General features: G+C 34.7%; 2 protein-coding genes across 2 annotated transcripts; one reads left to right on the top strand and one right to left on the bottom strand.

Moving 5' to 3' along the window:
• Nucleotides 1-519: 519 nt before the first annotated feature.
• Nucleotides 520-4,970, top strand: LOC107765625 (protein PLANT CADMIUM RESISTANCE 10). Its single transcript, XM_016584291.2, has 4 exons — nt 520-713; nt 1,717-1,905; nt 3,224-3,450; nt 4,463-4,970. Exons 2-4 carry the CDS (start codon nt 1,740-1,742, stop codon nt 4,634-4,636), a joined length of 567 nt encoding a protein of 188 aa, XP_016439777.1. The 5' UTR covers nt 520-713; nt 1,717-1,739; the 3' UTR covers nt 4,637-4,970.
• Nucleotides 4,971-5,727: 757 nt separating this feature from the next.
• Nucleotides 5,728-10,638, bottom strand: LOC107765623 (putative inactive leucine-rich repeat receptor-like protein kinase At3g03770). The gene is given in 9 exon segments (XM_016584287.2): nt 5,728-5,948; nt 5,951-6,190; nt 6,494-6,605; nt 6,789-6,838; nt 6,941-7,143; nt 7,253-7,490; nt 8,197-8,330; nt 8,644-10,113; nt 10,500-10,638. Coding segments are annotated over 8 exon segments (2,370 nt in total). The 5' UTR covers nt 9,977-10,113; nt 10,500-10,638; the 3' UTR covers nt 5,728-5,888.
• Nucleotides 10,639-16,419: the final 5,781 nt, after the last annotated feature.

Raw genomic sequence — 16,419 nt, 5'->3', positions numbered from 1 at the left:
CTACCGTTACACATTATTCAATGGCCCTCATAATTGTCATTTAAGAATGACTTGATCCTAGTATCTTGTTCCCTAGGCACCATTTTATAAATAAAGAGTTCAACAACCATTGTAAAGGACACGAATTTTCTGACAAGCTAATACTATACTTTGCTCAAAAGCTTAATTTTATTTTATCCTCTTGCTCATTAATATTGTTCTTACTGCCTCCGGAAGCTTCGCTCCCGGAATCAAGATTTCTGTTGTTTTATTTCGATTTCAAGGCTAAGTCTTATATTCTTATTTAATTTGTTTTTTATTTTAGAGTTAAATCGCTTTACTTGTCTATAAATTACGTACAAATTCAATTGTACCGTTTTACGGGTAAACACTAATGAAATACTATGTTAGTGTATATTTAATTTTTTCAGTTCTTGAAAACTAAAAAAAAAAAGACGAAATGCTTCTTTCAACCAAACAGTTTCACTTTTTTCAAAGTAAGTTTTCACTTTTTCTAGAAACGGAAAAATGAAAAATTACTGTACCTTCCTTTTTTGAAACAAACGCCATCGAAGGCGATATCTGGCGTCATTTGGAAACTAGTCGGTTGTTTTGATTTTCGGTGAATTCTGTCAATTGCACGAGAAAACTTTCCGTCTGCAAAAGCTTTGTCTCTTCCATCTCTTTCCCCGGCGAACTCCTCGGCGACTCTCTTTCTCCGGCGACATCCACCTGTAAATTCCTCTCTCTCTCTCTGTCGCTAGATATTCTCCTTTCAAATTGATTCATAATCGTAAAATGAAAATGAAGAATTGATCTTTGGATTTAACGCCTTTATGTCTCCACTGCGTGGATAAAGCCTAAATTCCGCTAGATTAATGTGTGATAGAGTAATAATTTACCTTTGAGAGGAGTACTATTTTGTGTGTGTGTGTGTTTGTGAAGAAAATGGAACAAAATAATTAAGGCCTTAAAAAACAAATGTATACGCCATGAATTTCCAATCATTTACCAAATCCTTCTTACTAGTCATACAACATATTTCAATTTCTGATAATTTGAAATCATTTTATTTGAAATACCATGTTGTTTAAACCATTTTATACAAATTGGTCTTTGATTTAATGCCTGGTATGTTGGAGAACTTCTGATTTTCTTCAGCAACAAATGTTATCTAAATGACTAATACTCCCCCTGGCCCCTATGTTCCAATTTATGCAACTTGCTTGACTCTGCATGAAATTTAAGGAAGAACAGAAGACTTATGGTATTACAATGCCATGTGGCTATAAAAGCTTCTCATTAAGGATAAAATGAGAAGTTTAAAGTTAAATTGTTTTCAAATATATAAGTGTGTCATTCTTTTTAGAACGGACTAATAAGGACTAGACTTTCTTTTTACGAATTGAAACCTGCAAATACTTAATCCTAAGAGGAGCCAGACGACAATGTGATCAATCTACATTGTTCTAGATTTTGTTGGTTTTTACTTTTCGGTTTTCCAGCTTAGGAATTGATTACGAAACTTTAGGCACATATTCTTTTTATCTTGCCTGTCAATATCTGGCGTCTGTGTTTGTTTTATCTTTTCTTTTAAGTGACATCTTATTTATAGGTTCATAAGAAAGTAACTCTTCTTGATGGCTTGATGTAATCAGAGAACTGATTGGATGTTTATGTGTAACTCACTTCTTAATTATTACAATTTTTTTGTTTGCTCCTGCATTCGCGCTACAGTTGCTGTTTACACCTGACGAACAATGCGAGGGCAGAAGAATTATTCACCTCCACCTTATATTCCTTTGGATCAGTCAGATGCAGAAGCACACCAGGTTTCTGCTGCAGAAGAAAATCAACAGAGCAAAAATGATGACTCAGCTCAGTGGAGTTCTGGAATCTGTGCTTGTTTTGATGATCCACAGAGCTGTACGCTACTCTCTGCTCTGTGATCTTGCTTTATGACAAGGGAAAAAAGTGAATGAAAGGTGCATCTTTGGGTAGTAAAATAAGAGTCATGATTAATTATTCTCTAGTCTTTTTAGGTGGCGATTATCAGTAAACTTTGAGTGCACCGCCTTTATATGCCTAGGACACCATTAAAATGCCTACTTTACTTAGTAAGATGATTTATAGCCACACAAATATCTATGACTCGTTTTAGACCACACGTTTCAAAAGTTTTATTTCTTTCTTAAACTCCGTGCCCCGTCAAACACCTCCACATAAATTGGAACGGAGGGAGTACTTTTCAATATTGAGGTAACCTTAAATTTGTTTACTCCTCGGAGGCTTGGACTTAAATACAACAGCTATTACGCCTCAATTCGAAGCTAGTGGGTTTTGGCTATGTGAATACTCACTATCCATTTCGCTCCATGTATAGTTGTTTAATTTCAATATTCAATAATTGGGACGCATGCCTGGGTGAGACGTCCCAATGTATTCAGTACTATTCGTCGTATATCTTTTGCTGGTCGTTAACCTACTGCAGCCTTCATCTTTTATTCTGGTTTGGGACCTACTATTTGAGCAAGCCCACACAGACGGAGTTCTTGGACTTAGATTTTATCTTGCTAGCACTGGAAGGGTACGAAAGATACAGTTGTGGCATAGGCATAGTCGTTTCGCTCTAGGTGCGTACCATGGGCCTGAAGATGCACATTTGAACTCTGCCAGCGGCCTGCACTCAACATTAGTCTTATGCTGGATGTATGTGCATGCATGCTTGTGTGTTGGTGTACAACATGAATTAGTACAACCTTTAGAGCTGTCTTAGTCCTGCACATTGAGGCGTAGTTGGTTGATATATTCCTTATCAAAAACTTAAAAATAGAAAAGATGCTGATTGATATATTCCATACAGTTCTGGGAAACACTTATGCGTTTCTGTTCCCAGCACTGCTCCCATTCTATTTCCAGATGTTTTTCTATTCCTCTCTCCCTTGTGGTCTCACTGTTTGTCATTGTCGTGAAGTAGTAATAATACAACTTCCAGAATTTCCTGAAACTGGTCAGCAGTGCCGATGGGCCTAGATCACCTTTTTCAACATAATATAAGATCAACAAAACAAGTGATAATGGAAGTGTGATTGGGGAAGTTCTCTACCTTTGGAGGGTTAATCATGTTCGTTGTCGGATTTAATAATACAACAACTGTTTCTGAGTTCTCTGGCGCCAAATGAATTATACTATTTGTTGGTTGATGACCTTGAGTTATTTGCTAAATGCAAAATTTTGAGCGCAGGTTTTATTGGACTTCTTTGCCCTTGCTTTCTGTTTGGGAAAAACGCGGAGTTCTTGGGGTCGGGCACCTTGATGGGATCATGTACGACTCACTTTATTTTGTGGGCGCTTTTCAACACAATTTGCTGCTTCTTAACTGAAGGCATTATTTTGGGTTTGCCTGGATGCTTTGTTGCATGTTATGCCTGTGGCTATCGAAGGACATTGAGATCAAAGTACAATCTTCAGGTAGCCATCTCTGTGGTTTTGCTATTTTTGTCCACATGGATGAGAATCTGATTTAGCATATTATCACTAGCTCTATTGATTCAATAGGAAAGACATATTTGGAAAATATGAGTGAAGTTAGATTGCCTGAAAATTTACCTTCAAGATAACCTCTCATATTTTCAGTGTTGTCTCTCATATTTTGCAAAGCAAATTACCCCTTGACATATGCATGGGTGGCTAGTCTGTTTTGCATGTTTTGAAGTATACGCCTTTTGAGGATGTTTCTTTACCTTGATGCATAAGTCTTTTAATGTTGCAAAGAGGACATAAGAATGCACTTGTAATAGTAAAATAATACTACACAAAACAAAAAGAAAGAAAAAATTGTGCTCCCCAAAAAGGATTTGGATTCCCGTTATAGTGTTAAATTATCTCAATATTGATGGCTTTATAAAGAGACTTTTATGATGGGAGAGTTTAAGTAACCGTTCCATTAGGAAGAAAAAAAGTTGAATTGTCTTAGAATTCCACATACATTCTTTAGGATCAGATGTTATCCTTAGAAGCTACAAAAGATTAAAAAGTTACAATTTGTAATTCGTAATCTGACTCCATGGAAGAGAAGATTACACATTATTTGAACAAGTACCTTCCGCTAGATAAAACTATCAAGAACTTGAAATCTAGAAATTAGGACTCCCTGTAGATAAAGAACTGACCTGTAGTTCCCTATTCTGTTTGGTTTAAACTGAAAATGTGTCCAAGTTGGAATATTTAGTATTGATTTATCAATTGAGTACACTGCAGTTTATAAGCAGTTAACCACCACTGCATTTTTCTTTCTTTACCGTGAATTCCTCACCTTCCTCTCTTCCCTTAGCTCCCATACCCCGCTGCCTTCCTCTATTCTGCGCTAATATATATGGTTGCAAGACTGATAAAGGACCACTTCTACCTTATAACAGACAGATGCAAACTGGTTAGATTGGGAACTTCCCATTAACGTTTTTATGTCCTGATTTATATGCAGGAAGCCCCTTGTGGAGACTTCGCGACACACTTTTTCTGCCACTTGTGTGCCATATGCCAGGAATACAGAGAGATCCGTGAAAGGTCTGGAGATTCAAGCTCCTCTGATCTTAGCTTAGTGGCAGTGACAGCCCCTCAAGTTCAGAAGATGGAATCAACTCCTGCAAACGAATAGATGTTGCATTTCTAGTGTCCAGAAGATCATTTTTCAATGCTGCCATTTTCCATATTATTCCACCTTTGTGTTCCTTTGTTTTTGGTCTTTATCTTCCACGTCTATTCTAGGGGTCTGAACTATATAATCATGTTGTAATATCTTGGTTTTATTGAGGTGAGTAAATAGTCGTCTACTCACTCTGTATTCTTGCTAGTTGAGTTGATATATATACATACATGGAAGTTGCTATGGCATCTGTTTGGTAGGAAGAAGGTTTTAGGAAACAGAACTTTTGTAAAAATTCTGTAACAGAAAATTTATTATATAAGATTTTTTTTTAATATTTAGTTTATATGGTATTCTGTCATTAATCATAGAAACTGGTGTTACCCTTTGTTGCCAAACTAATGTAATTGTTGAAAGTTTCTTGTTTTGTTAGTGATTCACTCTCTCCCCAACTAAAACAGGAAGCGAAATAACTAGTTCCGCATGAACCTAGAAGGATCAAGTGCTATGACTTAGACTATTAATTCAGACATTGGAAGAGTTTTAAGTTTTCTGCACTGACATTGTGAAAATATATACACAATTTTACAGTGTAAATGTTTTAGATTATATACGGACAATATATAGAATCTTTTATCATGGGTTAAATAGTTTTAGCCTTCTATTCCTGTCTAACATATTCTGATGAAAGGGTTAAGCCATTTCGATAATTCAATAGCAAATGTGACTCCAAAACTAGTTCAAAAACTTGTGTAACTTTTTGAAAACTGAAGTACTGTCAAATATATGTGTTTGCAACTAATTTTCAACACATGAAAATAAACTGCAATTACAAAATAAGAGAAAAATATTTTTACTAATCAATTGTGAGTACAATTCTATTTCTCCCTTGATTCTTCTCTCCTGATTATCTCCGTGATTCGAGGGTTGAAGCCGTGTATTTCTCGAATGTAGGATGATTTGATCTCTTTGTGAATATCCCAAAAGTTTATGGGATTTTGAGACGCCTCTCCAAGGGAATATGTATCCCTGAGTTAGAGTTTAGGGTAGACTAACCTCTAGAAACCCTAATAGACTCCTAGGATTTATAGAGTCCTGTAGTATCTTTAACTTAGATTTGGCTTGATCCCTTAAAATTTCGATGTCTACAATATGTATACACAAAATTATATTCCTTTCACTTTTTCATGGCAGGGACCAACGTATCTATTTCTGGTACTGGAGTTGTATATATGTAGTTAGAAATTGTTAACAAAATATATATTTATACTAAATTCGCGAGCTTTTGCTCTTGCATGATAAGTTGGTTTGAAGGTTGTAGAGGTCTGAAATTGGAGATGCATCACTGCTAGAAGAGTCCCTTTTCAATGCATCTTGAACTTGAGCAGCAAACTGCAAATTCCATATTGCATCCTCTACTGATGGCCTGTCTTCTGCATCTTGTAACAAACACCTGCTACATATCTCAATCATTGTCTTCAACGATTCGTCCAAGCAATAATTTCTAATTGCTGGATCAACCACATTCTTTCTTTCCACTTCATTAGCCATTATGCTCTCTTGCAACTGCATATGATATGCAGAGTAAAAAAGAGTGAATGAGCTAAGGATCTTATTATAAGAATATCAGCCATATATTCTTCAGTAATCGGTCCAAAATAGGCGTGTTTGGTATGAAGAAAATCATTTTTCAGGAAGACATTTTCCACAGTAAAGTCATTTTCTGGTGTTTGGTTATCAAACATTTTTCATCATAGGGAATCATCCTCATTTCATATCAAGAGAAACTATTTTTCTGGTCTGTTCTTTTTAATAGCTCAAGATGAAGTTTTGGAATTAAGAAGAGTGAAAAGGAAGTGTTAGTCATACCTGATTTTGTATAAATCGCGCTTCATTCTTGGTATTTATCTGCCTCCCGCTAATTATCTCCAATAATATTACTCCAAAGTCAAATACATCCGACTTATCTTCATAATTTGCCCTGTGCATCAGTAAAGGTAAAGATTGAGCAATGTGTATGCTTATAGTGGAACTAATACAATTTTCTTTGCTCCTATGTGAAGGGCAGTCCAGTGCACAAAGCATCCCGCGTTCATGCAGGGTTCGGAAAAGGGCCGCACCCCAAGGGGGTGAAATTAGCAAAATAAAGAACATTTATGCATACCTTACACTCTTCAGCTCTTTAGAACCACTAGATAAATTTTGAAAGTTTTCCTACAAATTTGCACAGATAGCGGAATCAGCCAATTTTGCAGGATAAACTTCTTTTGTATGTCAGAATTGACATATACAACTTTGTGAAGTCTATTATCTCACCTTTACATTCTCAGACAGAATAGGCAAATTATAGCTGCAAGTTTTTGCGACAAGGTTCTGATCCAACACAATATCTGTTATTTTCAGATTATTTGAAAATATTCCAGGCACTATTCTGGTATGCAGAAACTGTATTCCTCTTGCTACTCCTATAGCAGTTGCTATACGTTGTGTCCAAGTTAGTCTTCGTTTAGCATGTCTATCTGCCAAAAAGAAATAGGATAGTTAGAAACAGAGAATATCGAATTCCTTATATTGATCTGCTAAGCACATTATTTGGTATATAAGTATAAACACTTGTTAAATAATTACCAGAGATCCAGCTCCTTAGGTTCCCATTTGGTACATATTCGAAGACGAGAAATATCCTGCTAACACTTGAATCATCCAAGTAGCACTCGAAGCAGTGTCCAAGAGTGCTGACCAGATGGTGTCTAAGTTTTGACATCAGTTCGATATGATGCATAACATTTTGACTACTGTTGCCTTGCTTCATTTTCAGGCGTCTAATTGCGATGTGTGAACCATCTTTCAGCTGACCTCTGTATGTCTGAATTCAAAAAAAAAGAAAAGAAAATCAGCAAGTTTATGAGCCTTTGTCTACAGAGGTGGAGCGAGCATTGCTACTAACTGGGTTCTAAATTTAATATTTATATAAATTTAGTAAATTTCTTAACACAAATATAATGTTTGAGCAAAAGTTACTGGGTTCGGCTGAACCCGCACTTAGGCTTCTACCTCCGCCCCTGTTTGTCTATCAAGCTTTCACAAGATTGTTCATATATGTAGTTTATTTTTGCAGCTCTTACTTTCGCTCGAATATGAGTATATCCCTACGAGGAGCTTATATCGTGTCATACCTTGTTGACACGCACTCATCTAAACAAGTGATTGGTTGTAGAATGAGAGAGGAATTCTTCTATAACTACCTAAACAGGATAAGGTATAGTGTAACATATCAGATTAAGAGTTCACCACCTGATCTATGGGATGTTAACCCTCGGAGGACGGGTAAGAGTATCCATTTAAAGGAGCGGACCGATGGGGTTGTTTTTCAAGCACGAATAGAACGATGTAATGGGATTGTGCAACCGAGAGAGATGGCCGTATCATTTCTAAAGCAGCTGAACATGTATCATTCTATAGCTCATTTTTTGGTGCCAAAACGATCAAGGATGATAGTACCATGACATAGTACGGTAAGAAAGAAAAAGTAAGGACAACGTAAGGTACTAGGTAATTTTGAAATGCAATACCTGGCCGTCAGAATTGTTGCCTATAAAAGTTGCTGCATCAAAGTTGTTTGTTGCTACCTTAAGCTCTTCCAAGGAAAAGGTCCGATAAGACGGAAGGCTAAGTGATCCCAGCTTCATTGCTTGAGTAACATATCCTTGTACATAGAGAAGAAAAACAATGTGGCAAATAAGCTGAAGTTAGGATCAAAAGGAAACTTTGTTTATTTAGGCTTTTTCCCTTTCCTATTCTGCACTTCGCATGCAGGAAAGCCAAGACTACTGTACTATGCTTCTATGCTAAGACAAGAACTTGGATGTCAATCCAAACAATCTTTGTGCTCAAAACCTGAAATTAACTTTGCTTTTAACCCCTTTCCGCTTGAGCATTCACTATATGACCGTTTCAATCAACGTATTGGGTGGCCGAGTTAAGTGATAGAGAATACAGAAAGAAGAGAGGAATCTTACTTGCATCTGTGAATAACTTCAAGGTATATGCAGATGATGCATTTTCTACTATTAATCTTGTTGGGGTTTTTCGTGCAGCTTCCTTCGCAAGAAAGTTCCTGACAATCAAAATAGTTGCACAAACTAGCACAACACCCGTGATACTACCACAAATGATCAAAGCAAGAACCACTTTTGAAGATGGTTTTTGTTTGTGATGATGAGGTAAGATACCGACAGCCAATGCTTCATTCCGACAGAAAGAAAATGGATGTTGACTACTGTCTCCAGTTGCTAAACAGTTATTAGAGAAATGCACAATCCTGTGCTTAGAACCGGTCACAAGACAACTAGGTAATCTTCCACTCAACAGGTTAGTCGATAAATCCACAAAATCCAATCCGGCATTGCATTGATTATCTTCAAAAACCATTCCCGTAAACTTATTTCCTGCAACGTCAAGATAAGTGATCGATGGCAAAGATAACAAAGACGGAGGAAACGGCCCCATAAATCTGTTTAAAGAAATATCCATATGTTCAAGATGATTGTAGGATTGAACTTTCTCTGGAATGCCTGCAGTGAACTTATTGTTCCTCAACACAATGCTTTGAATTTTGCTGCTAACTCGAGGAAATTTAGGCCCAAAAGAGTTATCTGCCAAATCCAGAACCTGAAGGTTTTCTAGACTGCTAAGATCAGGCACATCACCAGTAAAATTATTCCTCGAAAGTGCAAGTAAGCGAAGATTATGCAAATCTTGAAGTGTATCAGGTAAATGTCCATCTAAAGAATTGTTCTTCACACTCAAAACTGCCAAAACCATTAGCGAACCAATGCCATTTGGAAGTTTTCCGGTGAACTTATTACCATCTAATACTAAAGTTTGGAGGCTCGTTAACGATGAAATTTCTCGGAGTATGTCACCCTGAAAGTAATTTGAACTTAGGTCTAATATCTCCAGTAATGAAAGTCTTGAAAGTTTACTAGGCAATGGCCCCCATAAACCAAGGGAAACTAATCTTAGAACTTTCAAGCTGGGTAGTTTAACAAGTGTAGTGACAAACGAATCGATCGAGAAGTACTTTGGAAATGCAGAAGCCCCTTTTACCCCTATTATATGAAGCTGAGTAATGCTTTCCTCATAGCAGATAACAGTAACAGTTGAACTTGGCTCAGTTTTACAGAAATGTGTGTCATTGTTCCAACTACTCAAAGCAGGTGGATAATTCAGAAGATTTTGAATCCTCAATAGAGTCTCTACTTGCGAAGATTGTAGTTGCTCTGAGAAGCTGACTGAGAGTAATATAAAAGCCAAAACTAGAAGATTTTGTAGTCCTAAATGCTTTTCCATCAGCAAAAACTAATATTTGAACACTGAAAGAAGTAAGAAAATTACACTTTGAGCTTTGTGATACACTGCAATTGCTTCAGAACTTGGGAAGTTCTCACTACTTCAGCTCAAATTTGGTAAGCCATCAAGATCAAACTCTGCATCCATAGAATTTAGAATAACAATTAAAAAAAAAAAAGAATATTATTAATCAACTTAATAAGATAAATTCATAATTTTATATCTTCAGCTCAAATATTTGGAGAAAAAGAACTAAAAGCAAGAAGAGCCCCACCCCACCCTCCAAAAAAAAAAGACCAATCCAAGAAAAGATGAAGTCTTGAGAAATATAGAACACATTAGTGCAAATGTATCACCATCCTTATCCTTCACATAATGAGATAATCACCACAATTTTTTTTTTTTAAAGTACAAATGAACTGTTGCAATTATTTTTCATATTGTTGGATAATTGGAAGGGGGGGGGGATGAATGAAGTAATAATGCAGACAATTGTAAAGTAACCATGGACTTGAAAGCTTACACTTTGGAGAAATACCAAGAAAACAGAAGGAAGAAAAATATATGGTGACCTACAAATGAAGTAAAAGACCAACTCTTCTTCTTTACAGATAACTTCAAACACAAACTTAACCAACTATTCTTCTTCAAACAATTCTCAGTGAAACAAATTTATATTATATTCTCTTCTCTTTTCTTTTTAACATTTCCCTCAAGAGTAAAGTAGTACTATGATATATTTATAGTTTTTATGAAGGGAAAAAAATCTGATTCTCGACTTTACATAGGAGGCTGCAAACAAGTGTCAGTTATAAGCACTAGCATTTAGAGAGAGCAGAGACCAACAACACCTGGGTAATCCCACACGAATAGTCTGGGAGGATAGCGTTTACATAGACCTTGCCCGTGCACGTGAGATAGATAAATTGTTTTTGATAGACTCTCGACGTAAGGAAAAAGTAAAACAAGTTTGAAGGAGAAAAATAGTAGTGAAGAGGCCATGTTGGAAATAACGGAGAAATGAAACAGTAACGACATCAAAATAATAAGATGTATGTAATATTAAAAACGGAAAAGGGCCTAAAATGCCCCTTTACTTTATGAAATAGGACAGGCTAGCCCTCCATTAAAAGTTGGTCTTTATTCTGCTCTTGCCGTCAACAAATGGGCTCGTATATGCCCTCCATCACTAACGGAAAACTCATAAAGTCATGTGGAATATATGTGAGGGCAAGTTAGACCTAGTTCGAATTGTACAGGAGCATATATGAGTCAATTATAATAGTAATTTCTCAAACACTTCACAACTCCGTATCAGTTTACTTAGACATCTATTTAACAACACCAAACTAATTATCACAACAAATAAACTAAGTCATAGACACAAACATTCAAATGAACGGCAATGACTTCATTAAATCCTAGTAGCTCAAAAGGGTCGAATCATAACAAAAGACAATAAAAGACAATGTCGGAATGTTCTAGTAGCTCAAATGGGTCGAATAGGAGGTGTTATTACGGACTTACTGCCAATTATTTCATGGCATGGGCACCTTTAAATGCTAGGAGAAGGTTTTTCAAGCGCCCGAAGCATGAGGTAAGTAATTTTTTTATGGGTTTTTTTAATTATTCCGATTTGCTTGTAAATTTGTTTTATTTATTTTTGGTTTTTAGGATGAAAAATATTCCTATTGGGAATGGCAAGATGAAGAGCTTCCTCCTACAGTTTCAAATCTCATATGCGATTTAAAGAAGGAAAAGGAAGCTCTAATCCGTGAAAGAAATGCTCTCTAGAGGGAAATTTGATCTTGAGAATATTATGATGCTCATCGATCATGGAGGAATAGAAGCCTTGGAATTAGAAAAAAATGTTCTAATGAAGAAAGTGACCGATTTAGAGTACTCAGTTATGTTTGATGCTAAATTTCGGAAGAAGATATAGATTTTCATGTGTGTGATATTGGGATGTCTTGTTATGTTCTTTGGATCAGTGCGAAATGATATGTAATGTTAGTGTTATTGTGGCTTAATTGTTGTATTTTATTATGTAATGAAGCTTTATGTTTTTATACAAGAATTTAATAAAATCATTGTCGTTCATTTGTTGTGTCTATGACTGAGTTTATTTGCTATGATAATTAGTTTGGTGTCGTCAAATAGGTGTCTAAGTAAACTGATATGGAGTTGTGAAGTGTTTGAGAAATGACTATTATAACTGACTCATATATGCCCCTGTACAATTCGAACTAGGTCTAATTTGCCCTTACATATATTCCACGTGGCTTTATGAGTCTTCCGTTAGTGATGGAGGGCATATACGAGCCCATTTGTTGACGGTAAGGGCAGAATAGAGACCAACTTTTAACGGAGGGCTAGCCTGTCTTATTTCATATAGTAAAAGGGCATTTTAGGCCCTTTTTCGTATTAAAAAAATTACGGAATAGGATAATACGAGAATAATACTAATACAACTGATACATAGAAGGTGGAGCAGATAAGGTGCTCCAAATTGTCACCATGCCTATCCCATAGGAAAGTAATTGCTCTTCGACTATTTACTAACCTTCTACCTTAACGGCAGTGTAAGGTGCACCTCAACTATTTTACCTATATTTTCAATTATTAACTCTGCCAGTAAGTAATGGATAACTATTTTTCATCCGGGTCAATACAAAAGTTTAAAGCTATTTAGGCTATAAAAAGAACTCGGTTTTAGAAAGACTACTAGATGCCAAATTACAGGAAGTGTTAAGTTTTTGTTCTGATTTTCTTATTAAATTTGGTTTTTTATCACTCGATAGAAAGGATAATATATTTGTCATAATTAAGTTTTTCTTTTTTTTAGAAGGAAATTATAAATCTCTTATATTTGGTTAGTCATTTTTCTTGGAGGAAAATATTTTGGACTTTTATAAATTAAGGATCCTTCCTTTTCATTTAGTAACATTCACAATGTAGCCATATGGGATTTGAGAATCTTGTTTGTGGGAGAATTTCGAGACAAGTGTTAGCCTGCTACTTGTGTTTGCCTCTTTGTGAGGTAGTTATCTCGATATTTTGTACTCTCTTTTATATAGTAGATTGCTCATATCCGTCTGTGGACGTAGGTCAATTGATTGAACCATGTTAAATATTTGTGTCTCTTTTAATATATTTCTCTTTTATTGTCAAGGGTTTGCTTTACCAGCTTCCACATGACACTTGGTTATTTCTATCCTAACAGGCGGCTAATTCTCACCTTTCATTCTTTTCCAGAGATTTTTTATTCAAATGAAAATATGCCTTCTATATTTCAAATTGCAAAAGTTTAATTCATAACTAATAGTATAATCTTTTAAAATGAGCTTAATAATACAAGGGATGAATTGATCAATGTCCAATATTACACTTAAATAGTCAAACTTACAATTAAAAAAATAATGTCGCAACCAAAATGTAGTTGAATGGGGATATCAAGAAAATGTTAAAACTAATTTGTCTTTTGACAAAGATTCATTATATTCTTTTTTAATATTTTAAAAAACAAAATTAAATAACTTCTATCATTTTTTATTTAAATGTTTATTTCTTTAATTTTATTTTCAAGAAACAAACTTTTTCTCGAAGTTACACGCTATAGGAAGTAATTACATTTATTTGCAGCAAATAAAATAATCAAATTGGTCCCGAAATAAAAAGTTATCTTCTATTGTTACTCTTTCTTTGAGCATAATAAAGCATGTTTTCAAATACTATACTTTTTGTTTTTCAAGATCATAGAGATTGCCAAGTCATTATATTATAGAAAGAAAAGGAGAGAACAAAAAAGGGAAAAAAATATTATAGCTTTAGTAGGCGTTTGGACATAAAAAAAGTAATTTAAAAAAAAATTATGTTTGGAGTTACATTGAAAAATGATATTCGAATTTGAAATTATATTTGGACATGCATTTCACTTGAAAAAATATTACAATTTGTGAGTAGGAAAAAAAAATTCTGAAAATTTTGAAAAAGTGGGTTTTTTCTAAAAAAAATATCTCATTTTTGATTTTTTTTTTCCTTCAAAATCTTACAAAATTTCACGGACAAACACATTTTTGATAAAAGAATTTAAAAAAAAATTATGGACAAACAGGGCTTAAGACTTTAGGCTGAGAATCTATACTGTTGGGTAATTAGGAAAAGAAAGGATAAACGGAAATTATCCTCTGTTAGGAGTATTTGTTTTGTATAAAAAAGATTAAGAACAAATAAGAAAGAAACATTATTTTCCAATTAAGCCCACTTCCACAGTCTGATTCCAAAGAAAAAATTGGTAAAAGGTTTTCTTTTTCCAATTAATTTCCTCTTCAACCAAAAATCTCTTCAATTCCTTCTACTTAGGGTGGTATGTGTTGGCAGGAAAGGAAATGTTTTCCATGGAAAATAAGTGGTTTTATCATTTATTTTGTCCATGTTTGATTGGTGAGTGAAAAACTTTTTCCGAAAAATATTTTTTAGTGTTTGGTTAGAAAATAGAAAATATATTTTTAGGAAAATATCTTTTATGCTACTCTCCTCACCCCTTCCCCCAAGTCTTCATGTTTCCTCGCTCCCCCCTCCCCTCTAAATACTCAAAGTTTTCAGGACTCTATTTTCTTAAACAATTTAATTATTCTTCTAAAAAATTCACACAAACCCAAAGGAACTAATGTGTTACCAAAGGCGTCTGAATAAAACTCGTGGCCTAAAGCCAAACTTTAATAAGGGACCTTAATTTTTTTTTATCTATAGTATAGTTATCTCGCAAAATATAGGATTAATATTACATTGGTTTGTTTTTCTTTCTTACTTTTTTTCTATAGTGGAGTTATCTTATAAAATATAATATTAATATTCACATCGAAGAAAATTCAAGTTAATAAGATGTTCGCCACGTATTTACAATTTGTTACCTTGGATCTTATTGTAAAAAATATATGAAGATATGGGGAGGGTGGATTGGTGGGGATGGGGAATAGGGTTCGGAGAGTTAAAAAAAGAGTTTTGGAAAATATTTTTTTCTTCTCTTGATAGGGAAAACATTTTCCTCTGAATTAGAGAAAAATAAGTTCATGAGGAAAATATTTTCCAAAGCATTTAAGCCAACCAAATATGAGAAAATTGAAAAGCATTTTCCGAAAAATATTTTTCTTCGCACCAAACACCGCTTATTTGCTTTTCCTTTTCCTTTCATTTCGAACAATGCATAGAGAACCAATATCAGAAACACCACTCATCAAAAGGAAAATTTTAATTCCATATATAAAATAGGTCCAAATAAAGTCCAGTTGATATAAAAAATTTATATAGTCAATTCCAACTAATTTGTTAGTACAGAATGTAGTTAATTTATGTGCACTGACAATAACTAAAAATAGGTATGTTCTTTAATTTGTTATTTTGTCCATTAAATACAAGTAGGATTCTAAACTTCATTTCACTTGTATAGTGGTCTCACTTATATTTCACGTGACTCAAAGCTTCGACTTATGAGTGCAAAGTACCCTAAACTTATGGAATAATCGTAATTAAATTTGAACTCAAATTTCTTTGAGGTTTTTATTATCTTTGGCCTTTGTTTTATCTTAGGCTCCGATATTTTGGTGTGATATTTTTTCAAACAAAATAAGGGCATAAATATCAATTTGCTGTACTTGGCTGTGAGCTTTCGCTTTCTGATTCAGGCCTGATGGGATTTTTTGGCTAAACAACAAACACAGTATCCTTGCTGGGGATTTGCATCTATATCCGCTTTTTGGGTCACGTTTTAATTTATATCTGCTTTGCAAAAAAAATTGCAAGCGTATTCACTTTTCGCGTAAACTTCAGGCATACGGGCCTGAAATAGCAAAGGCAATCACGCAAACTTCAGCATTATAGTAAACGGGCCTGAAGTTGTTTGTAATTTTTAAACTTAAGCATTCTACTAGCTGAAGTTTTGTTCTCTATTTGCTGAACTTCAGCATGTTTTAGCTGAAGTTTTGCCCTGGATTCAATAGTTTTGACGTAAAACTTTTTCAAAAACTTCAGCAGAAAATGCTGAAGTAATTTAGTTCATTTGTAAAAACTTCAGCACTAAATAAGCTGAAGTTTTGTCCTGGATTCATTAATTTTGTCATAAAGCTTTTTCAAAAACTTCAGTAGAAAATGCTGAAGTTATTTAATTCATTTGTAAAAACTTCAGCACTAAATAAGCTGAAGTTTTGTCCTGAATTCATTAGTTTTGTCATAAAGCTTTTTCAAAAACTTCAGCAGAAGATGCTGAAGTTTTTAGTTCATTTGTAAAAATTTCAACACTAAATAAGCTGAAATTTTTGTCCTACAGTCGTACTAGCTGAAGTTTCAAAGTGTCATGACCCTAACTCGGACCCGGTCGTGATGGCGCCTCTCGTGAAGACAAGGCCAGCCAACTATTCCCAATTCGACGTTAAACAGTTAAAATA

Source organism: Nicotiana tabacum, chromosome 5, assembly GCF_000715075.1.
Source record: "Nicotiana tabacum cultivar K326 chromosome 5, ASM71507v2, whole genome shotgun sequence".
NCBI lineage: Eukaryota > Viridiplantae > Streptophyta > Magnoliopsida > Solanales > Solanaceae > Nicotiana > Nicotiana tabacum.
This window is presented reverse-complemented; position numbering and strand designations above follow the sequence as displayed.